The sequence below is a fragment of the Bufo gargarizans genome, chromosome 2 (assembly GCF_014858855.1).
Source record: "Bufo gargarizans isolate SCDJY-AF-19 chromosome 2, ASM1485885v1, whole genome shotgun sequence".
NCBI classification, from domain to species: Eukaryota; Metazoa; Chordata; class Amphibia; order Anura; family Bufonidae; genus Bufo; species Bufo gargarizans.
In genome coordinates this window covers 349822437-349846853 of record NC_058081.1, presented here as the reverse complement: position 1 = coordinate 349846853, position 24417 = coordinate 349822437, and the positions used below count along the sequence as shown (strand labels likewise).

Sequence of the window (24417 nt, the reverse complement as noted above, 5' to 3'; positions counted from 1 at the left end):
ACTCACCGCCCTTCTTTTTCACAAAGAAAAATCCAGCCCCTGCCGGGGACGAGGATTTGCGAATGTGTCCGCGTGAAAGCGCCTCCCTCACGTACTCCTCCATGGCCTCATTCTCCGCTACCGACAGAGGATAGACTTTGCCACGAGGCGGAACGGCACCAGATTGTAACTCTATGGCACAATCGTATGGGCGGTGCGGAGGTAGGGCAACCGCACGCACCTTATCGAATACATCCCGGTACTCCTCGTATTCAGGAGGCAACAGAGAGTCCGAGGAAGTACACAGCAACTTGACAGGCCCATGGATGCAACTAGCCCCACACTGCGGTGACCACGAGAGGATCTCAGCCGATTTCCAATCGAAAGTCGGATTATGCTTCTGGAGCCAGGGGTACCCCAAGACCACCGAGTAGTGTGGAGACGAAATAACCTGGAGACAGACCGACTCTCTGTGAACGGCACCAATGGCCATCCCCACTGGAAGGGTCTCATGAGTCACGTGTGGCGGCAGAAGGGGTCTGCCGTCTATCGCCTCAAGAGCCGGTGGGGAACCTCGAGGCTGCAGAGGAATGGAATTGGCGGCAGCGAACACACTATCAATGAACAAACCACCAGCACCAGAGTCCACCAACGCCTGGGTCGTCACCGAGCCCCCGACCCAGGAGAGGACAACAGTAATCAGTGGTTTGTCAACACGGGAAACCGGGGACGAGGAGACTCCACCCAAGATCTGCCCCCGACAGGATCTCAGGTGCGAGCGTTTCCCGGACGGTTCGGGCATGCCAACCGAAAATGCCCACCGAGACCACAGTACATGCATCGGCCCTCGCGTCTCCGGAGTACCCTCTCCCCTCGGACAGGCGAGCAAACCCCAGCTGCATGGGTTCACCCCCAGACAAGTCATCCCCAGGAGGCGTGGGAGGAGAGGGAGGCACGGGTGGGACAGCAAACGTAGGCGCCAATCTGTTAGAAGGCCTCCGCAGGCTCTCCTTAAAGGAAGGTCTCTCCCTGAGTCTGGTGTCAATCAAAATCAGGAAAGAAATAAGAGACTCGAGCTCCACTGGTAGGTCCTTAGCTGCAACCTCATCCTTCAAGGCATCCGAGAGACCATGAGAGAAAGCAGCGACCAGAGCCTCATTATTCCAGCCCACCTCTGCTGCCAGGGTACGAAACTCAATGGCGTATTCAGCTACGGATCGTGAACCCTGTCTGATGGACATAAGGAGCTTCGCAGCAGAGGCAGCACGAGCCGGCACATCGAATACCTTCCGAAGAGAAGCAACAAAACCAGAAAACTCGGCAACCACCGGATTGTTGTTCTCCCATAAAGGGCTGGCCCAGGCCAAGGCCTTGTCCGAGAGCAGCGAGATCAAGAAGCCCACCTTTGATCTCTCAGTAGGAAAGGCATGTGGCAGCAACTCGAAGTAAATGCCCACCTGGTTAAGGAAACCTCGGCACTGAGTTGGCTCTCCCCCAAAGCGCTGTGGAAGGGGGGCAGAACCGGTCATACCCCGAAACACCGCAGGCGCAGCAACAGGTGTCGGGGTAGACTCTGGCGCAACAACCGGAGCGGCAGTAGGAGCGGGCCCAGGAGTGACAACCGACCCATCGGCAACGGAAGCTAAATGAGCTGTGCGTTCAAGCAGGGTTTGCAACGCCACAGCGAACCGACCCAACAGGTGATCCTGCTGATCAAGTCTGGCAACCAGCGTAGGTAGCGAGGATGGCCCTGTACCGTCAGAATTCATGGCTTGGTCCTAATGTCATGGAACCATGAACCAGACGTACAACCAGAGATGAGTGGAAATAAGAAGGCTTTATTGAAAATAAAGCTGTAAGGCAAAAGTCCAAACGGATGGCTAAACCGAAGCAGGGTCTTGCGAAACCAGGGATCAGGAACCAGAAGGGTAGTCAGACGAAGCCAGGATCAGGAATCAGCAGGGTAGTCAGACGAAGCCAGGATCAGGAATCAGCAGGGTAGTCAGACGAAGCCAGGATCAGGAACCAGAAGCAGCAGCAGTCTTAGAAGCATGTGAGCACAGGAGGACCAAGCAAGGAACTGAAGCCACAGACCTCCTATATATATGAGCTAGGCATCCAGCTCCTCCCAGTGGGAAGGAGGAGCCGCAGGGTGGGAGGCTACAAGAAACCCAGAAACCAAGATGGCCGCCAGCACATGTCAAACGAAGGAGGACAGCAAGGAGGTAAGACCATGACAAGTGGTTTCTGCTGTATCAGAGCTATTTGAAATCTATCCCTAAAAGGGTATATCATATTCAAGGTGCACATAGGGTCATTCAGAATAACTTCACACACCCGCTACTGTGCATTTCCAAGTCTAATTCTGTCAGTAAACCTATACCTGTCACCCAGTGCCTAAATACTAGGCCTCAAATTTATATTCAGCTGAATTTGAATACAATACACTGGGCCAAATAATATTTTTGTTGTTGTGGTGAACGATAACAATGAGGAAAACATCTAGTAAGGGACGCAGACGTGGACATGGTTGTGGTGGTGTTAGTGGACCCTCTGGTGCTGGGAGAGGACGTGGCCGTTCTGCCACATCCACACGTCCTAGTGTACCAACTACCTCAGGTCCCAGTAGCCGCCAGAATTTACAGCGATATATGGTGGGGCCCAATGCCGTTCTAAGGATGGTAAGGCCTGAGCAGGTACAGGCATTAGTCAATTGGGTGGCCGACAGTGGATCCAGCACGTTCACATTATCTCCCACCCAGTCTTCTGCAGAAAGCGCACAGATGGCACCTGAAAACCAACCCCATCAGTCTGTCACATCACCCCCATGCATATCAGGGAAACTGTCTGAGCCTCAAGTTATGCAGCAGTCTCTTATGCTGTTTGAAGACTCTGCTGGCAGGGTTTCCCAAGGGCATCCACCTAGCCCTTCCCCAGCGGTGGAAGACATAGAATGCACTGACGCACAACCACTTATGTTTCCTGATGATGAGGACATGGGAATACCACCTCAGCAAGTCTCTGATGATGACGAAACACAGGTGCCAACTGCTGCGTCTTTCTGCAGTGTGCAGACTGAACAGGAGGTCAGGGATCAAGACTGGGTGGAAGACGATGCAGGGGACGATGAGGTCCTAGACCCCACATGGAATGAAGGTCGTGCCACTGACTTTCACAGTTCGGAGAAAGAGGCAGTGGTGAGACCGAGCCAACAGCGTAGCAAAAGAGGGAGCAGTGGGCAAAAGCAGAACACCCGCCGCCAAGAGACTCCGCCTGCTACTGACCGCCGCCATCTGGGACCGAGCACCCCAAAGGCAGCTTCAAGGAGTTTCCTGGCATGGCACTTCTTCAAACAATGTGCTGACGACAAGACCTGAGTGGTTTGCACACTGTGCCATCAGAGCCTGAAGCGAGGCATTAACGTTCTGAACCTTAGCACAACCTGCATGACCAGGCACCTGCATGCAAAGCATGAACTGCAGTGGAGTAAACACCTTAAAAACAAGGAAGTCACTCAGGCTCCCCCTGCTACCTCTTCTGCTGCTGCCGGCTCGGCCTCTTCTGCTGCTGTTGCCTCGGCCCCTTCTGCTGCTGCCGCCTCGGCCTCTTCCTCCGCCTCTGGAGGAACGTTGGCACCTGCCACCCAGCACACAGGGAATGTACCACCAACACCACCACCACCTCCGTCACCAAGCATCTCAACCATGTCACACGGCAGCGTTCAGCTCTCCATCTCACAAACATTTGAGAGAAAGCGTAAATTCCCACCTAGCCACCCTCGATCCCTGGCCCTGAATGCCAGCATTTCTAAACTACTGGCCTATGAAATGCTGTCATTTAGGCTGGTGGACACAGACAGCTTCAAACAGCTCATGTCGCTTGCTGTCCCACAGTATGTTGTTCCCAGCCGCCACTACTTCTCCAAGAGAGCCGTGCCTTCCCTGCACAACCAAGTATCCGATAAAATCAAGTGTGCACTGCGCAACGCCATCTGTAGCAAGGTCCACCTAACCACAGATACGTGGACCAGTAAGCACGGCCAGGGACGCTATATCTCCCTAACTGCACACTGGGTAAATGTAGTGGCAGCTGGGCCCCAGGCGGAGAGCTGTTTGGCGCACGTCCTTCCGCCGCCAAGGATCGCAGGGCAACATTCTTTGCCTCCTGTTGCCACCTCCTCCTTCTCGGCTTCCTCCTCATCTTCTTCCACCTGCTCATTCAGTCAGCCACACACCTTCACCACCAACTTCAGCACAGCCCGGGGTAAACGTCAGCAGGCCATTCTGAAACTCATATGTTTGGGGGACAGGCCCCACACCGCACAGGAGTTGTGGAGTGGTATAGAACAACAGACCGACGAGTGGTTGCTGCCGGTGAGCCTCAAGCCCGGCCTGGTGGTGTGCGATAATGGGCGAAATCTCGTTGCAGCTCTGGGACTAGCCGGTTTGACGCACATCCCTTGCCTGGCGCATGTGCTGAATTTGGTGGTGCAGAAGTTCATTCACAACTACCCCGACATGTCAGAGCTGCTGCATAAAGTGCGGGCCGTCTGTTTGCGCTTCCGGCGTTCACATCCTGCCGCTGCTCGCCTGTCTGCGCTACAGCGTAACTTCGGCCTTCCCGCTCACCGCCTCATATGCGACGTGCCCACCAGGTGGAACTCCACCTTGCACATGCTGGACAGACTGTGCGAGCAGCAGCAGGCCATAGTGGAGTTTCAGCTGCAGCACGCACTGGTCAGTCGCACTGCGGAAAAGCACCACTTCACCACCAATGACTGGGCCTCCATGCGAGACCTGTGTGCCCTGTTGCGCTGTTTCGAGTACTCCACCAACATGGCCAGTGGCGATGACGCCGTTATCAGCGTTACAATACCACTTCTATGTCTCCTTGAGAAAACACTTAGGGCGATGATGGAAGAGGAGGTGGCCCAGGAGGAGGAGGAGGAGGAAGAGGGGTCATTTTTAGCACTTTCAGGCCAGTCTCTTCGAAGTGACTCAGAGGGAGGTTTTTTGCAACAGCAGAGGCCAGGTACAAATGTGGCCAGCCAGGGCCCACTACTGGAGGACGAGAATGAGGTGGAGGAGGATGAGGATGAAGCATGGTTACAGCGGGGTGGCACCCAACGCAGCTCGGGCCCATCACTGGTGCGTGGCTGGGGGGAAAGGCAGGACGATGACGATACGCCTCCCACAGAGGACAGCTTGTCCTTACCCCTGGGCAGCCTGGCACACATGAGCGACTACATGCTGCAGTGCCTGCGCAACGACAGCAGAGTTTCCCACATTTTAACTTGTGCGGACTACTGGGTTGCCACCCTGCTGGATCCACGCTACAAAGACAATGTGCCCACCTTACTTCCTGCACTGGAGCGTGATAGGAAGATGCGCGAGTACAAGCGCATGTTGGTAGACGCGCTACTGAGAGCATTCCCAAATGTCACAGGGGAACAAGTGGAAGCCCAAGGCCAAGGCAGAGGAGGAGCAAGAGGTCGCCAAGGCAGCTGTGTCACGGCCAGCTCCTCTGAGGGCAGGGTTAGCATGGCAGAGATGTGGAAAAGTTTTGTCAACACGCCACAGCTAACTGCACCACCACCTGATACGCAACGTGTTAGCAGGAGGCAACATTTCACTAACATGGTGGAACAGTACGTGTGCACACCCCTCCACGTACTGACTGATGGTTCGGCCCCATTCAACTTCTGGGTCTCTAAATTGTCCACGTGGCCAGAGCTAGCCTTTTATGCCTTGGAGGTGCTGGCCTGCCCGGCGGCCAGCGTTTTGTCTGAACGTGTATTCAGCACGGCAGGGGGCGTCATTACAGACAAACGCAGCCGCCTGTCTACAGCTAATGTGGACAAGCTGACGTTCATAAAAATGAACCAGGCATGGATCCCACAGGACCTGTCCGTCCCTTGTCCAGATTAGACATTAATTACCTCCACTTAACCATATATTTTTGTACTCCAGGGCACTTCCTCATTCAATCCTATTTTTATTTTCATTTTACCATTATATTGCGAGGCTACCCAAAGTTGAATGAACCTCTCCTCTGTCTGGGTGCCGGGGCCTAAATATATGCCAATGGACTGTTCCAATTTTGGGTGACGTGAAGCCTGATTCTCTGCTATGACATGCAGACTAATTCTCTGCTGACATGAAGCCAGATTCTCTGTTACGGGACCTCCCTCCTCTGCCTGGGTGCTGGGCCTAAATATCTGACAATGGACTGTTGCAGTGGTGGCTGACATGAAGCCTGATTCTCTGCTATGACATGCAGACTGATTCTCTGCTGACATGAAGACAGATTCTCTGTTACGGGACCTCTCTCCTCTGCCTGTGTGCTGGGCCTAAATATATGCCAATGGACTGTTGCAGTGGTGGCTGACATGAAGCCTGATTCTCTGCTATGACATGCAGACTGATTCTCTGCTGACATGAAGACAGATTCTCTGTTACGGGACCTCTCTCCTCTGCCTGGGTGCCTGGGCCTAAATATATGCCAATGGAATCTTGCAGTGGTGGCTGACGTGAAGCCTGATTCTCTGCTATGGGACCTCTCTCCAATTGATATTGGTTAATTTTTATTTATTTTATTTTTATTTTTATTAATTTCCCTATCCACATTTGTTTGCAGGGGATTTACCTACATGTTGCTGCCTTTTGCAGCCTTCTAGCTCTTTCCTGGGCTGTTTTACAGCCTTTTTAGTGCCGAAAAGTTCGGGTCCCCATTGACTTCATTTCCGGGTAGTTCGGTCGAACTTCTTGAACCCGAACATCCAGGTGTACGCTCAACTCTAGTCAGATGCATCCAGTTATCCTCCCCATGCTGTTCCCGAACCATTTTGGTGGTGTTTCCATCAATTTCTAACCTTTTCCTATATACCAGGCACCCTCCCCTCTTCAGAGCATGGGGTGCCTGGTTTAATGCTCGGGTTCTCATATTGATTTCCATTATACTCAGGTGCTCGGTAGATCACCTAAGCATCCTGATGTGTTTGGCCAGAGCACCCGAGCACTTTGGTGCTCGATCAACACTAATAAACACATATCAGGACACTGCTTTCAGGAGGATGCAATAGATTTCCCTCATAGTGCTGTATGGGCATTGTTGTTGAACTAGAGGTGTAGGAGCAGGTGGTCTTTTCTGTTGCTTTCCTAATATGCAATTTATTTTATTTTATTTGTTGGAGCCTGAACAGCAGTGCGATTTACAAGTGCTGCCATATGAAATACATTGCGTCCCGTGGTAGAACACCTCTGTATGATGGCATAATTTTTTCTCAGTCAGCTTTATGGAACATAACATCTCCAAATGAAATCTGGGGCATGTGGAGGTGCAGTAATTAATCCCCTATTAAAAAGCTCCTGTCACCTCTCCTGACATGTCTGCTTTAGTAACTACTCATTCATAAACCAATAAGCCAAAACCAGGCTTGGAGCCTCCACAGACATAAGGTAAAGATAGGTAAAGATAAGGGAAAGATAAGGGAAAGATCTGCATGGTGCACCTGTTCTGTGTTTAGAGCCACATCTGGTTTTGGCCCAAAAACACTGATGGAAATCACTGACCAAAACATTGACGTGTGAATGAGGCATTCAATATACAATATAAGCCTTGATGGTGAGCATTTGAGATAATATAAAAACATCTTACTTTCTTTTGTCTGTAAAACTGATTTACCAACAAAGCAAAGCATAAAACTAAACATTATTAATTTTACTTGGCATTTTACATGGTATTTATTTAGGTAAGGCGGCTATAAACCCCATTTGCAATGAACCAGGGATGACGCCAGGTGTCATAACGCAGCCTACATTATTGCTAAATAACCTCTAAGTGAAAGTTACTGAACCATAATTATTCATCTCCTCTGTTTCAATCTCCTTCCTTCAAGTCATAAAGTAGGTTTCATGTGGAGGTTCCCTTATGTTTCATTTCTGATGAGAGGGGACGGATGCAAATTTCTTAGAGCCGATAAATTTGCTTCACCGACTCAGAAGCTCTGAAAGAAAGGTCAATCTCATAAGTTGTGTACAAGGCAGTGGGAAATCTGAAAACCCAACTGCCACATTACATAATGGAAGGCATCAGTTTAGCTGTGTTAGCAAAATATAACTGATGCGACTGTGCTAGAAACATTAGTCGATCAAATTTGTTGGCTTAAACATTTAAAATAGAAGAGTATAAAAAAGAATGCAGGAAGGAATAGAGAAATAATAGAGATATTATACCCAAGGTATTCCTATGTCATTATAAGGCCTCATGCACATGATCATACTTTTAATCTGTGTGTTATTTGCATTTTTTTGTGGATAGCATACTGACCTATTCATTTCTAAAGGGTTATGCACATAGCCATATTTTTTGTAGATCTGTGTGGCCGTTTTCCCAAATTATAGATCATGTCCTATTCTTGTTCATATTGTGCATAAGAATAACCATTTCTATTGACAGGAGTGAGAAAAATGTGGAATGCATATGGAAGAAATCTGTATTTTGCAGATCCATTGTTTGCAGAACAAAATACCAACATGGTCGAAACATAATAAATGTCAAGATATATACAGCAGCTCAAATGTCAATAGTCATCAATGGTCGTTCACTTATAAACAACGTATGTGTTGAAGCTCTGATTCATCTCTGATTGCATTTGTGTTAAAGAAATATTTTATATATAATAGTCTGTGCAAAAGCGAGAGAAAGCAATAGAGAAAGCAACAATCAGCCAGTGATTACCTCTCCTACTCATTTGTATTGGCTTTAGCAAGAACAATTGGAAGGGTGTCTACAAGCTGTATGCCAGCCTATTCTGCCACTGATGTACAGGAGAGAAGTCTCTAATGAGTGTGAGTGGCAATTTCTTCTACAAGCAATGGAAGATGGTAAACTCACTATAATCATTCCCATAGTGACAACAGTTGCATATAGAATTCCACTGAGGGAGATGCAATGGATATGCCTTTAGGTATATGTACCTTTTCTGTATCTTGTCAAATGATGAAAGAAATCAAAGGAAAATCCTCTCTCTAGCTATGTGATGCATGTCTGACAAACAGGAAAAGAATGCAGGATATCAGCTCACAGAAGAGGATGAGTTAGAAGACAAATGACATAATGAAATACAACCATAGATAACTTACATAAAACCAAATACTGTATAAGAATGGTCACTAGATGGAAGCAAAGTACACTAAGTATAGTGGATAAATATAACAGAATATAATTATTAATTCTAAATCAGAGCTATTCTCTGGGACAGCAGGCCCCCTTATACACCAATAGCTAAAAACCATTTGGGCAGCATTCGTTTTTGGTGCCAATTTCTTGGTGATAGTATATTGTACATTTTGTTTATAACTGTATGTTAATTTATTAAGAAAGGAAGCAATGTGGACAATCACAGTACATTAGTAGGTGCTTTGTTTTAATTTTGTCTACATAATAATTGCTATTTGCTGAAGTGACACAACCCCTTTAACTGTTCTGCCCGAGCTGGGCTTGGGCAAAAGTGCAAGGGGTGGGACTGCTTTAACTGTTGATATCTCCTGATTGGTAGCAGTTAGAAGCATGTTCCTGGTCTTGTTTGAAAGATGGCATTCCAGACTTCCATAAAAGACCAATGACCGCATTAGCCCGAGATAAACGGAAGATATCACTGTTATAAATCAAGTCCGGAATAATCCCAGGTAAAACCTGCTTTTACTTTCACTTTCAGCTAAATGCACTGCATTTAAATTTTTAACAGTGATATCTTCCCATGTAGTAAAGAAAATGCTGTCATTTTTGGAAAGCCATTGTCCAAACAATACAAAACTCTTATCTCTAGCTGCTACCAAACCAGAGATATGAGCAGTTAAAGCAGCCGCCCCTCCCCTTTAGCCTACAGGAGGAAAGGAAAAATAGTAAAAATATATGGAAATGTGGCATTATAATTATTGTAGTGACCTGCATAATAAAGTTATGTTAGTTATAATGCAGTGAACACCGTAAATAAATTCCACAAAGTAATATTAAAACTGCCCCTAAAAAATTAAGTAACAAAAGTTATTACACTATATATACCCCAAAAATGGTTCCTAAAAAAACCAACTAGTCCTGCAAAATAAAATAAGAATTTAGAAGAAATTATTTAAAAGTTATGAATGCTAGATCACAAATGGGGAAAATATTATTGGTCCTTAAAGGGATTGTCTCAGTAAGTGGTATTTATCATGTAGAGAAAGTTAATACAAGTCACTTGTCACTAATGTATTGTGATTGTCCATATTGCATACTTTGCTGGCTGGATTCATTTATCCATTACATTATACGCTGCTTGTTTCCATGGTTACAGACCACCCTGCAATCCATCAGTGGTATTCATGCTTGCACACTATAGGAAAAAGTGTCAACCTCTCTGGTGGCTGGTGCTTTCTCCTATAGTGTGCAAACACGACCATCACTAATGGATTGCAGGGTGGCCGTAACTATGGAAACGAGCAGTGCATAATGTGATGGAAAAATGAATCCAGTCAGCAAAGGAAGTAGTATGGATAATAATAATACATTAGTAATAGAGAAACAACCCGTTTGATGTTACATTTGATTGTCACTAAGTGGTTAAAAATTCAATTGTATCCTCTGAGTTGTGCGCCAACAAGATTTACTTAAGACACATATTAAAAATCTACAAAAAAAGTGAAATTTTTGCGAGGGTTTTCCCAATTTTTATGTGACTGGAGAGTTAGGCAGGTTTACACCTTATGATGTTACAGCCCATTGTCGGGAAGGAAGCATTGCTTCCTGACGGTCGGCTGCTCGCTCAGTAAAGGAGCGATCTCCATCACAGTATGAGGACGAGGGATTGCTATAGCCCCCATACAGAATCATTGTTTCTGGGTAGCAGATCAGTGTTTAGACCTGGGATGGCCAACATGCGGCTCTCCAGCTGTTGCAAAACTACAACTCCCAGAATGTAAAGACTGCCTACAGCTATCAGCCTACAGCAGGGCATGGTGGGAATTGTAGTTTTACAACAGCTGGGGCAGGGCCGACTGCAGGTTCATGTGGGCCCTTGGGCGATAAATCCCAGTGGGCCCCCATGAGGCATTTTTTTACATTTACATGTCCCCCTGTGGCTCCCACACGGTATAATGACCCCCAGTGGCCCCTATACAGTATAATGACTTCTAGTGGCCCTTCACACAGTATAATGAACCCCCAATTCCCCCCCCACTGTATAATGATCCCCGTGGCCCTCCATTCAGAATAAACCCCAGTCGCCCCCATTTAGAATAATGACCCCCAGTAGCCCCTACACTGGGGGAATACTGTATGGAGGGGCCTCTGGGGGTCATTATACTAAATGGAGAGTCATTGGGGATCATTATACTAAATGGGGAACACTGGGGGTCAGTATACTATGTAAAGGGCCCTCACAGTATAATGACCCCACAGTGGCCCTCCATTCAGAATAATGACCCCCAGTCGCCCCCACACTGAGGGTTATACTGTATGGAGGGGGCTCTGGGGGTAATTATATTGAATGGGGGCTCTGGTGGTCATTACACTAAACAAAGGGTCAATGGGGATCATTATACTAAATGGGGGGCACTGGGGGTCATTATACTGTGTAAGGGCCCTCACAGTGTAATGAATGACCCCCCTAGTGGCCCCCTCACATACTTATCATTGCTGGAGCGCAGGGGAGCCGGTGGTCCTGTCATTCACTAACTGCAGCTCCCTGTGCTCCTTCTCTCCTCCGGCCCGCTGCAGCAGTGAGACACACGTCATGACGTCACCCCTGGGCCGGGCCTGGAGAAGAGAAGAAGATGTGCAGTGATGTACTGTACATCGCTAGAACTGACTTGGCCTCACAGCAAATTTTAGTATGCGCCCCCCCAGTGGGTTCCCACTGATATATACAAATGTGCAGCACTCCACGTTGTTGTATACTGCAGAGTCCAGTAAAAAATGCAAACGTTAACGTACCATATTTTGCGGCGTATAAGACGACTTTCTAACACCAGAAATGATTTTCAAAAGTTGGGGGTCGTCTTATACACCGGGTATTAGGCAGCACAGGGGAGAAGGAAGCAGTCCCTCCCTCCCCCCTGTGCTGCCCGCTGCCACCAATGATGAGAGAGGGCGGAGGAGGGGCCTGTGGTTTGTTTATTTATTGCAAAAAAAACGATTTTATAGACATACAAATTACCAGTACCTGTACCTTTGTGCCCAAGGGGCTGTTGCCGTTTTGTGCCCAGCCGCGCCCCGAATACTGGATCCCAGCACCACTCCTCTCTTAATTTATTCACTGCACTTCCATTTTTTCTCTTCTTAAGCCGCTCGTAATCTCGCGCATGCGCAGTTAGTTGAGCACTCGCTCATTCTTGCTGTGAGGGCGGAGGGAATAGAGGAGACAGCGCCAACTAACTGCGCATGTGCTAGATTACGAGCGGCTTTAGAAGATAAAAAAAACGAAGTGCAGTGAATAAAGTAAGAGAGTGGCAGCGCTGGGATCCAAGATTCAGGGCGCGGCTGGGCACAAAACGGCGGAGGGTACTGGAAATTTGCAATAAATACGGTAAACCACAGGTGGGGTTAACAATAGTACAGTATGTTTTTTATTACAACCATGAGATTCTGGGTAACTCATTTAACCCAGTGTAATTGCTGGGCTCCGAACGGTTACCATAGCAGCCAGGACGCTACTGAAGCCCTGGCTGCCATGGTCAGTTCCCTAGACTGTAGAAGATCGTTTTTGATACAGGGAGGGCTGGGCATTTCAATTAAAATTACCATATTGAAATCAAATCGGATGTTTTAAAATTTTTATTTAGTGTGCGTTGGAAGAGGGGTAGTCTTATACGGCGAGTATAGCCCAAACCCTATATTTTAAATGGAAAAGTTGTATACGCTGGAATAGGAGCAATAGGAGATAGGAGGGTGGGACAGGAGCTCTGGATACATGAGGGAGGAAATATGACAGCAGGGGCTCCATGGGGATGAGATAAGACAGGATATGGGGGGGGGGCAGGTGTCATGGAGGCAAACTGCTTAATGAAACAGTAAAACAACTAAATAGAATGAAGCAGCATCCAGCAGCAGATCGAAGAGTCCCCCCCTTTCCATCTGTCCCACAGAGAAGAGACAGTCACAGTGGAGGCTTACTCACAGACTGTCCTCAGGCAGCATGTCCTGTGTATAAGAGGCGTATTCTGAGTCTCTGCAGCAGCCGGACCCATGTGACTCAGAGGGCCCACCAAAGGGGTACTGCGTAAGTGAAATGACAGCAGTGAGAGCTTCCATCTGTGTTGATGGAAGTGCTCATAGCAGCTCAGTGGGCCCCCACAGGAGCATTGGGCCCCGGCACTTGCCTGGGGATGCTGGGTTATGACCGGCCCTGAGTTGGAGGGCTGTTGCAGGTTGGCCATCCCTGGTTTAGACAGCACAATCTACTGTCCAAAAATGATGATTGGTGGTGCCTGCACGAATGACAGGATCACCCGTTTCACTCATTCATTGGGTGATCAGCGGGACATTTAGGTGGGCAGATTGTTGGGATCAAGCATCCGTAGGAATATCCTTTTCCATCTTTCCTTCAATCCTGGCCTGTTTTACAGCCCCTGTTGATGAAAAGCATCACCACAATATGTTGTGGCTGCCACCACCATGCTTCCCTGAGTGAATGTTTTTGGGGTGATGGAAATCTTAGTTTTGTGCACATAGCATTTCCCAAAAAGTTCAGTTTTTTTCTCATCTGACCAGATAAGCTTCTTTCATGGGTTTTTGGAATCTACCACGTGTTGTTTGGTGAACTTCAAACATACGTTCTTATGTTTTTTTTTTAAGCAATGCCTTTGTTCTGGCTACTCTGCGGACAGTGTCGGACTGGGGTACCTAAGGCCCACCAGTAAAATTTATTTTGGGGGCCCTCCATACCGATACATCCAAATATAATAAATAATTTAACAAGTTTTTTTATATATGAGCATAGGTTGGTTGAGGTGCTATACATTGAATATATGTATTTAGTACAGTAGGTCTACTGTGTTATGTGCCATTTGTGCAGGGGGTGGGAGACTAGGGGCCCACCTTGCTCAGGGACCCACCGGAGGATTCCCTTTGTACCCCTGTGTGTCAGTCCAAGTCTGTCTGTGGATGGCTTATAGTGGTCCTATAGGCATATATTTCCATATTTTATTGGCATTTTTTTCTTGTCAGGTTTGTAGTTGTGGCATATTCTTTCCATTTTGTTTAAAGTAAAGGATATTTTTATAACCCAGATCCACAACTTTGTCATGTTTGGAGAGTTTCTTGGTCTACTTATTGCAGTGTTGTAGTAGACTTAGGGACCTTTCAGAACAGATCATGTGACACTTTGCATATTAGGGGGACACTTTAATTACAATCCAAACATTTCAGTATATATTTCTTAAACAAGGCATTTTTTCCCAGTGGATTATTTTGTCAGGTCCATTATATAAAATCTATATGAAAAATCATTTACATTTTAGGTTATAACGCAACTAAACAGGAAACACCAAGGGGGAGGTGGAGGTGGTTGGCTGAATAATTTCGCAAGGCATTGTATTTCAAACCACAGTATACTTTGTGAAACTTTTTTTTATTACAAATATTCATAAAATATATTTCTTTTAAACATTCAATGTATAAGAGGACTTAATAAATATCAGTTGCAATAGGTACAGAAAAATGCAACCTTGCCGCAATAGGATTGACAGTGGCGTAGGAATGTGGGAAACTGGTAGCATCTCCTATTCACGACTGACTTTCCCTTGTTCTGAGCACTTGAAACACGCAAGTGACCAACACTGACCGAAAAAGTGAGATCTTGACTAGCCACAAGGGTGGGGGCTGCATAGGAGGTAAGGAGTGAAGAAGGGCCCATTAAAAAATTTGCTGTGGGGCCCGGTCATTTTTAGTTATGCCACTGGACAGGATGCTAGAGGGCCATAGATTCGGGTCTAAGGAACAGGAAAAAGCAGAGGAGAGGCTGCAGACTGTGCAGTGCAGCAGCATTCATGTCACAGGCAGTTTATGCTTCGCTGAACTCAGACACAAAACAACAAATTTCTAAGAATCACACAGGATCTAATATTTGTGATTTGTTTTCAATGATGTAAGCGTTCCATAAAGGAAATACTATTTGGATTGCTGTAAACAATTGTGTACTGCTGGGGACCCCAGAGCGAAGACAGGAGGGATTTTACAGCTTCTGTCCACTTTTTCTCACATATACAGCTCTCAGCGAGCTACCACTAGTGCTCCCAGTAGTCAGGTGACTAATCACATGATCACCAGGATGCTAGTAGTCAATCAATGAAACTGGGAAGATTTCCCTTCCAAATATGATTGCTGTGCAGTCCAAATGACAGTGACAATGTATTGTGTAGAAAAACAATTCATATATAAAATGAATTTCTCCAGTGCTTTTTCTTACATTTAAAGGGGTTCTGCCCTTTCATTTAACTGATGATCTATCCTCTGGATAGATCATCAGCTTCTGATCGATGGGAGTCCGATCAGAAGCTGATGATCTATCCAGACGATAGATCATCAGTTAAATGAAAGTGCAGAACCCCTTTACTGAACAGATTATAAAAAAACTCAAAAATAACAAATTACGCACAAAATCAACTAATAATTACCTCCCTCTCACTCACACACGCTTCCAATGGCTGTCGTAGCAAAAGCCTTGACTTATTTACCTATTAAACATGTAGTGGGTCATTTACAAACCATGTTGTGGTAGAATCTGTGACTTCTCCCTCACTTGCTCCATGTCCATAAAAAGGGTGTGTGGCTTGCGCAGGGAAGGGGACAAACCGACAGGCCCGTCTCATTCATCATTTTGCACGCCTGGTTTAGTTTTAAAAAAATGGTCTAATTGTAAGACAGCAAGGAAGCTGTCTTTCATTTACAATTGGCAGTGGATACGCCGAAGTCTACAACACCGGTCTTAATAAATGTGCCCTGTAATAGATCACTGTATTATATCTATTTTATGGTTGGTAAGTGTTTCCCAAACTGTGATAGGGAAGAAAAATGTAATCTACAGGGTATATCTTATCCTACATGGACACTATCTGTTAAGGTGACCATAGACTTAAAGGGGTTTTCTCATCTCAGACAATGGGGGCATATCACTAGGATTTGCCCCCATTGTCTTATAGGTGCGGGTCCCACCCCAAAAGTGAAGGTGAGCACACTGTGCATGCGCAGCCACCCTGCATTCATTTCAATGGGGCCGCCGAAAATAGCCGAGCGCTGGCTCGACTATTGTCGTCTGCCTCATAGAAATAAATGGGAGCAGGGGCGGCTCATGCGCGGCACTCTCCCATTTACTTCTATGGGAGAGGCGGGGATTAGCGCTTGGTGGTGGACGGACCCCGGGAAATATGGGGTCCTCCAGCAACAGCGCTCCCGCTCCTTTCTTGATATAGGGATCCGCACCTATTAGACAATGGGGGCATATCCTAGCAATATGCCCCCATTGTCTAAGATGGGAATACCCCTTTAAAGGGAGTGTCCAGTTCAAATATTTTATGGGCGAAATGCTGGGAATGTTTAATACAAGAAAATAGAATAAGATATACTCACTTAAGCTGTTTGTGGTCCAGTGCTGCTGTTGCTTCAGTCCCTGCAAGTTCCTGTTCACTTCTGGGCAGTGGTCAAATGCCATCTAGGCAGATGCCAGTCACTGGTTGGCACCTACTCCTGCTGACTCCATACACTCACGGCTCCACAGAATATGCATGTTTTTTTTTTTTATAGGAAATATGCTGCTTATCCATTGTGTACGCCCGACTCCAATAGTGTGTTCTGGCAGAGGAATGGACTACCAGAGTTACCGTATCTGGCATAGCCAGATACCACCACACATCACCGGATCCCCATTGACTATGATGTGATTGGACAGGGATCTGGCAGCTTTCCATCATAAATTCCAGCTGCAGTGGTATTTGTCTGGCCAAAAGCAGCAGTTTATGCTGGAAAACCGCTGGATTTCCATCCAATCCCATTAGTCAATGGTGATACGGAGTAGGCAACGGTATCTGGCTATACAGGATACAGTAACTCCAGTACCGAAGTTAAATGCCAGGGATGTGAACCTAGGGACCTGCCAAATAACTCCCCATAGCCTAGCTTCCTGGACACCGGGCGTTAGGGTTTAATGTAGTCGGATCAATTTTCAGGCTTTATTGTTTCAAAGGATTTCAATGATCATTTCCAATTAGCACCATAAAAGTACTGAACCAATTATTGTATGGTATGGTACTAATTAGGACAGGCAATTTCCCATTTGCTTTCAAGGTTTTTGAAGTATACTTGATCAGATAAAAGATCATTTGTTACTCATTTACTTCTGAGATAAAATTACTTATCAGCAAATTAATTATGCCACCTAGTGGGCAAATTAAGTATGTCATTTTTGGTAAAAGAACATATATTGTTTACTGAGCTGTATGACTTGCTATGAAATTATCGGATTTAAAATATAGTATTTAGCCTAAAAAATGTCAAGAACAGTAGTGAATCGAAAACAGGCAGCAGGCTAAGCACTGCACATTCCGTATTAATGAGCTCACCATTTTATTTTAATTTTAATTGCTTGAGCAAGTGAAAGAAAACTGAAGGCCTTCTTTGTGGTTCAGTGAGCCAGATTGCTTTCTCCCTTTGGTAGGTTTTGATAATCAGTGTTCAATACTCAGCTATTGTTGCCAATTGACAGTGTGCGATGGAAAGCTGCCAGATTCTCGGAATAATACCGTGAGTTAAGATTTTGTGTCAATATGCCTTCTGAATTTCTTGGCAAATGAGACAGAGCTGCGACTCTTTTATTTATCCTAGATATAATTCAGTACTGGTTAGTCTGTTCCATGTAACCCCTTAATAACCAGTCCTGTCTGAGCCGTAGTGAGGCATTTCATTTTTGTTTTTGCCACTGTGCATTTAAACAGCCATAACCTTTTGTTTTATTTTTCATTGAGATAACTATATGAGGCCTTGTTTAAGGCTGGAGCTACATAGTGATCTTGGCCGCAAGACCCGTTGTGCAACTGCAGCAAGCCCTTGAGGAGCCAGGGCATAGGATGGGAGTGGTAGTGATTTTGTTTATCACATAGTCTATCATGGTGACTGCTCTCTTACCCTTGCTCCCTAGGGCCAGTGCAGTGCAAGTAGGGAGCACCCTTTTTTCCCTCAGGGCATATTCTGGTTCTGGGGCTCCTGCCTGATGGAGGCTGGAGGGCCCATGATGTTAGGTGTTTGGATAAGTGTAAGGCAAGGTGTGTAGAGTGAAGTGGCCAGTGTCTAGTGCAAGAGTCAGTAACCAGGCGAGAATAAACAGAATAAACATCTCTCTTTACTCTAATATGGGAGATGTAGTACATCCAGTATCCATATGGATCAGATAGCAAGGTATGCAAAGTGGAAAATAATGTAATCTTGCTCAAGTTTATCTCACTAGAATCTCTGGCTAGTGACTGTAATCCAGCAATTTTAACTGTAGTGTCCACTACGGGATACAGGTCTTTAGAGGCACTTCTGGCCTGGATGTGGTTAAGTGTGACAGGTGTCTTAACTGTAATCCCTCACAAGCAGCAAAGTCTGGTTAACTGTTTTCACAGGTTACCCTGCTGAATTTTATACTTTGCCATGCAAATTCTAAGCTCTTCCTTCTTTCTCTCCTTCTTGCTTTCTTGCTGTAGCAGAAGAAGTAACTTTCACCAAGATCAGTTAGTCTCTGAATCCTGAGGCCTAAGGAGAGGGAACACATGGACTTGCCTCTTCCCACACTCATTCTAGTCTCTCCTCTCCCAAGTCAAGAAGTAGCATAAGTCCACACCTGCCCCTCCTGAGAGGGGTAGAACAGGGTGATTGGGGTTGCAAAGCCACTTGCAAGTTGCCATGACCAAAATGTATGACAGCATTGGATAATATGTTTTCTTGCTAGAAGGATTCCTTTAGAATAAATTAATCACAAGATATCTTGCCTCTTGCGACTTCCAATAAAGAACTGTGAGGAAACCTTTACAGCAGCAATTAAATTCATCTGCAGCGCTACTGCAGTGTGCCAGGGCTCCCTAAGGATAATGCGGGTGTGAGCGTACTAGTGATAAGGTGCCGAGAATAGTAATACTCACTGTTTAGTTGTCCCTTGGTGCCGGCAGTGCAGTGGATGGGAAGACAGCATGAGATCTTCCGGGGCACTCTCTGTTGCAGGGAACACCAGCCAGATGTTGGTTGAGGTGCCCTTGATGGTGGTGATGTTTAGGGTGCTTGTGGCTGGGCCCCTGGTTCGTGACGCCAGCACCATTAGGTGCAAATGTTAAGAGTAGTAGTTAATATGAAATGGAATAAAGAGACTTGAATTTTAAATAAACTTCTGGTATTTTACTGAAGCTGATCCACAGGTTATCAATGTATAACAAGTCATTTACATCAGTGCAGCTTTTATAATGATTCCCATTAGTTCTCAGAAGTTACATGGGGAAATAGTCCTTGATGACAATCAGTCTTTCTCTCTCTCTAGGCTCCAAATTGGAGGTTAATGCTGTTCTTATTGTACTGTATAATCCTATACTTCAGTTTCCTTTTATAAGAATACTATATTCAGATGAATGATCCTTTTGTCTTTAAGTATGGTGGGTAGCTGATAGCTTGAGATCTCTCCACCTGATGCAAAGGAGTCTGGAGTCAGATACATGACAGTTACCTTCCTTTGTCAATATCTTTATTCCCTCTCTGGGTTGTCTGGAGATACTGTGATCTTTTCCCTTCTACGGGCTGGTACATGAAACTAAGTATGGAGTTTGGATAACTCTCCACGATGGCTGCTGAGGTTCAGCTTGTCCTCAGACATCACACACTGACCTTCTTCTTCCTGCACTGTGCACTGAGTGAGGGGCAGAGTTAGACCTGGGAGGCTTGTTAGAACCTCCCCCTCCTTATGCAACTTTATGAGAACAGATTTGTACAGTTTACATGAAACACAATCACCACTCCCTTCTCTCGAAAATAGATGAGGTCCACTTTTTATGCCCAGAATTCTGTAATAAGAAATATAAAAGTGTCGCTCAGGCAACCTCTATATTCCATACTGGAGTCAGGTTTATTTAGTTAAAATATCCTTGAAAATTCAATACATAATAAGAATAAGGAACATAAGGTTTCAATAACTGTATTAGGGCAAAATTAAACCATTCTCACGTAATTAAGTAAAAAATGTTTGCATTTTAATTAAATTCTCTGGTGCATAAATATGAGTACTGTATTGTAGGTACTATCAGCGCTATATAAATAAATGTTGCAGTATTTTAATTGTGTTTGACCCATAAGCTTCTTATTTAGGGAGATAGCTAGAAGCACACGTTTCTCCAATGGCCCATAGTTTCATAGTTTGGCTTTTCAAGCAGCAACTGAAGGCGAAGGAAAATATATAATTCATGTAACTGTGTCTGTGTCTGCAGTAGTGATTTTTGGATAGTGCTTACGAGACTGCAGGGGCACTTTAGACTTTTTGGGACATATTTTTATTATGGGTTTCGCTAATGAAAAACACTTTGTGCATACTGCTGTGAAGAAAAAAAGACTCAGCCCCATGGAACCAGTGGCATCTAAGTAGTAGATATTTTTCTCAAGCTGGGATATATTAAACTGTATCAGTTATACTGTAATACAGATTCATAGAATTTGTATGCATGGTGGCGATGTATTTCCACTAGACAGGAATAAAAATCAAATAGGAAAAGGGTTCTACTGCAAAAAAATTCTAATGGCGCCATCCCTAATTGTACAATGTCCCACCATCTTGTATAGGCATCATGCGCACGACTGTCTGCAAAATACAGACAGTGGAAGTCTTTACCACCAAATGCTTTGGGCCCCTGAGATGAAGGTGCCCCCAGCTGGCCAGAATGATCAGCTAAAAAAATTCAACTAGCCACTTAGCCAGGGATGAAGATATCACTTATGCAGCTAGTTCATCTGTGGGTGTGGGACCCTTTCTAGCTGCAGAACAGTAGCAGAAGTGCGCTACTATACTACTAACAATGGGGCTTAATGGGTCAAAGGGGTGGAACTTAGTGTTGTGACAGGGGCCCCCAGACATAAAGTTGCTTGGGGCCCCACAAAATGCCAAATCCTCCCCTGAATACAGATACATTTCATATGCACTCCTAATTTTCCTAATTTCCATCATTATAAATGAGTATTCTTGTTTGTAATGTGGACCAGAATAGATCACATTCTATAATTTACAAAAAAACGCCACAGGTGTGTGTGTGGCCCCATAGAATTGAAATGGTAAAAAAAATATGATCATGTGCATGAGGACTGACATTTAATGCATTTATTGCACCAGTGGAAGGGAATTGGTTCATACCACCCATAAGATATTTGGGGAGGTGGGACCAGGGGCTATCAATGGGGCATGTACATAGTGATAGTAATGTGGTATTTTTAATCAAAGTTATAATTTACTTAAACAATTGTACAGTGTTGTTTTATATATAAATGAATCGTACAAATGATTAGAAAATGTTCCAATACTATGATTGGTAATCAGAACTTATCACAATGTAGGACAATGTCAGTCACCTATGCTAGGCAGCTCCTTTTTATTGCTTTTATTCTACATCGTATATGGTATTATATTTTCCAAGCACCCTTCATGTGCCAGTTTACAGATCTTATCACACATTTTTCTTTTGAACAGGTTCAGAAATGTCTGCAGCCTTTGTTGCTGACCCAGAAGCAGCTGGAAGCTGTGAGGGATCTGATGGCAGTCAACATGGAAAGAGGACTAAAGGCAAAACCAGACCATCCATCAACCTTGAAAATGCTCCCAACATATGTCCGCTCAACTCCACTTGGCACTGGTTTGTTGCTTCTTGATTTTTAGTTTTTATAGGGTTTTATATAAACTTATACTTGGTATAAATTGCTGTGGAGTGGATTCCAGGGTTTAGACCTAGATTCACATACAAGGAATGGGCCCTTGTTTCAACTTTACTTCTTATGGTCTTTACATGACTTAACAGATTGAGTTGTGGGCAGGGGCGTAGCTATAGGGGATGCAGAGGTAGCAGTCTCTACCGGGCCCAGGAGCCTGAAAGGGCCAAAGACCCTTGTGTTGCATAAGAAGAGGCTGGTATTATAGGAAGTACATGCAGGTCAAGTTATACCTCTGGCTGGAGAGAAGGGGTTAGATCAAGAATTTGCCATGGGGGGGGGGGGGGGCATTTCAATGTTTTCCTCAGGTAGCAAGGAGGCTATGTGATTTCCTGTTCCTGACCACAAAGCACTGAGGAATGCGGGGCCCAAGCTAAACTCTTGCACCAGGGACCATGAGCTTTTAGCTACGCCCCTGGTTGTGGGTCAAAAGGTACTTTTACAAGATGAAAAACATATTCAGTTCTGTTGTATCTTCAGTTTGAAAGGGCAGTTCTCCTGTTAGTCCAATACATTAAATATAAGTGTAAGGATACGACCACATGGCACAGTCGTGTGGAGCTTGTGATGCGAACGTGCTGAACACAGTGTGGCAGCGTTGAACGGCACACGACGGTGCCATAGGTGGTACCCTTAATGAGACTCCAGGAAGCTATGGATTTGCAATTCGGAAAACCTGTAGAAATTTGACCATTTATTTCCACATCATATATTAAAGGGGTTCTCTCCCCTCAAATTTTACTGGCATGTTTCTAGGATATGTCACCAATGTCAGATAGGTGTGGATCCCACGTCTAGGACCTGCAACTATCTCTACAACAGAGCACCGCGCATGAGTGGTTTCCCTTCATTCATTTCTATGAGAGTGCTGAAAATAGCTGTGTGCTGCATCGGCTATTTCCAGCAGCTCCATAGAAGTGAATTGAGAGGTGGCAACGCTTGTGCGCTAGATCATCAATTCCATTCATTTTTATGGGACTTCTGAAAATAGCCAAGTATTCCACTTGGCCATTTTTGGGAAATTAATAGAGGGTGGCTGCACATATGCAGTTCACTGTCCTTCCCTTTGACACTTCGAGATAGGTGTGGTTGTCAGAGGAGGGACCTGCATCTAGCTGACATTGGTGGCTGTGATATGACACCAATGTTTGAGATGAGACAACCCCTTTAATATAGCTTTTGAAGTTCAAAGCTATTCAACTTTTGGAGCGTTAACTAGTTTAATAGAGTTAACCAATTTAGAATTATGGGAGGTACCGGTGTATTTCCCCTTGCTGAGTAAATAACACTTTAAGCATGCTAGCATTCTAGTTGTAGTCCATGGTCGCATGTTTATTTAAGAAATTGTTGGAACCGATCCCAGATTCATCTCTCTTCCTGGGATTATTTCCAACTATGCTAAATAAAAAATGATTAAATGAACATAGTATAGACCTACAGATGTTGCCACCATTATTTTGACTGGCTTAACACGTTAATGCAACAAAAACACATTACATTCAGGGCTGCATTTAAAGTTTATGTTGTTCTAGGCGCTTTAGCCCCCCCTCCCCCCCATAGATGTCTATGCAATTTAATAGCTGATAACTAGGGATGAGTGAACCCAAACTTTTTCATCAAAGTCTGGGTTCAGTTTTCGGGTGATTTTATTATTTATTTTCTGTTATAACATGGTTATAGTGGAAAATAATAACATTCTTAAGACAGAATACAAAACAATATGGCAATTTAGGAGTAAAAAAAAAAAAAAAAGACCTGCGATGACGTAACGGCGCTCACCACATGCTGAAAGAAGACAGAAGACACTGCGGTATGGATGTGGATGAAGTGATTTATTTATTTTTTACCCCTAAATGCCCATATTCTTTTGCCTTCTGTCTTAAGAATGATATTATTTTTCACTATAACCATGTTATAATGGAAAATAATAAAATGAAGTTCGGGTCCCTATTGACTTCAATGGGGTTCGGGGTCAAGTTCGGGTCTCGAACTTTGACCTCAAGTTCAGCCAAACCCAAACTTCCACAGGTTCGTTTATCCCTACTGATAAGCAAACTCTCCCTAGGCAGTTAGCTATTCTGACAAACTCCCTCATACACATGCATGATTAAAGGAGCTATCATGAGGAGATTAAACAGCAGGTGGAGCTATACAGATTGATTTCATTGATCAACTCAGCAGCTGTAACAAATTTTAAATTTCAATCAGTTGCAAAAATATTTAGATTTTAGATCCACATGCTTTTTTGAAAAATGTAGAATATTTTTCATGGGACAACCCTTGAAAGCCAAACTGCAAAAAATAAATAATACACATATATATATATATATATATATATATATATATATATACAGTACAGACCAAAAGTTTGGACACACCTTCTCATTCAAAGAGTTTTCTTTTAATGAGTATGAAAATTGTAAATTCAGGTGGATACACAGCTGAAGTCAGGTGGATACACAGCTGATAGTCCTACTG

The 24417-nt window shown here is 44.9% G+C and overlaps 1 protein-coding gene across 1 annotated transcript in view; it reads left to right on the top strand.

The window, feature by feature from the left end:
• LOC122928141 (hexokinase-2-like) overlaps window positions 1–24417 on the top strand; it is a 162673-nt gene that overhangs the window by 61722 nt on the left and 76534 nt on the right. Inside the window, exon 3 of the mRNA XM_044280698.1 lies at window positions 21704–21866. Within this exon, the coding sequence (XP_044136633.1) occupies window positions 21704–21866 (163 nt within the window). The remainder of the gene's footprint in view (window positions 1–21703; window positions 21867–24417) is intronic.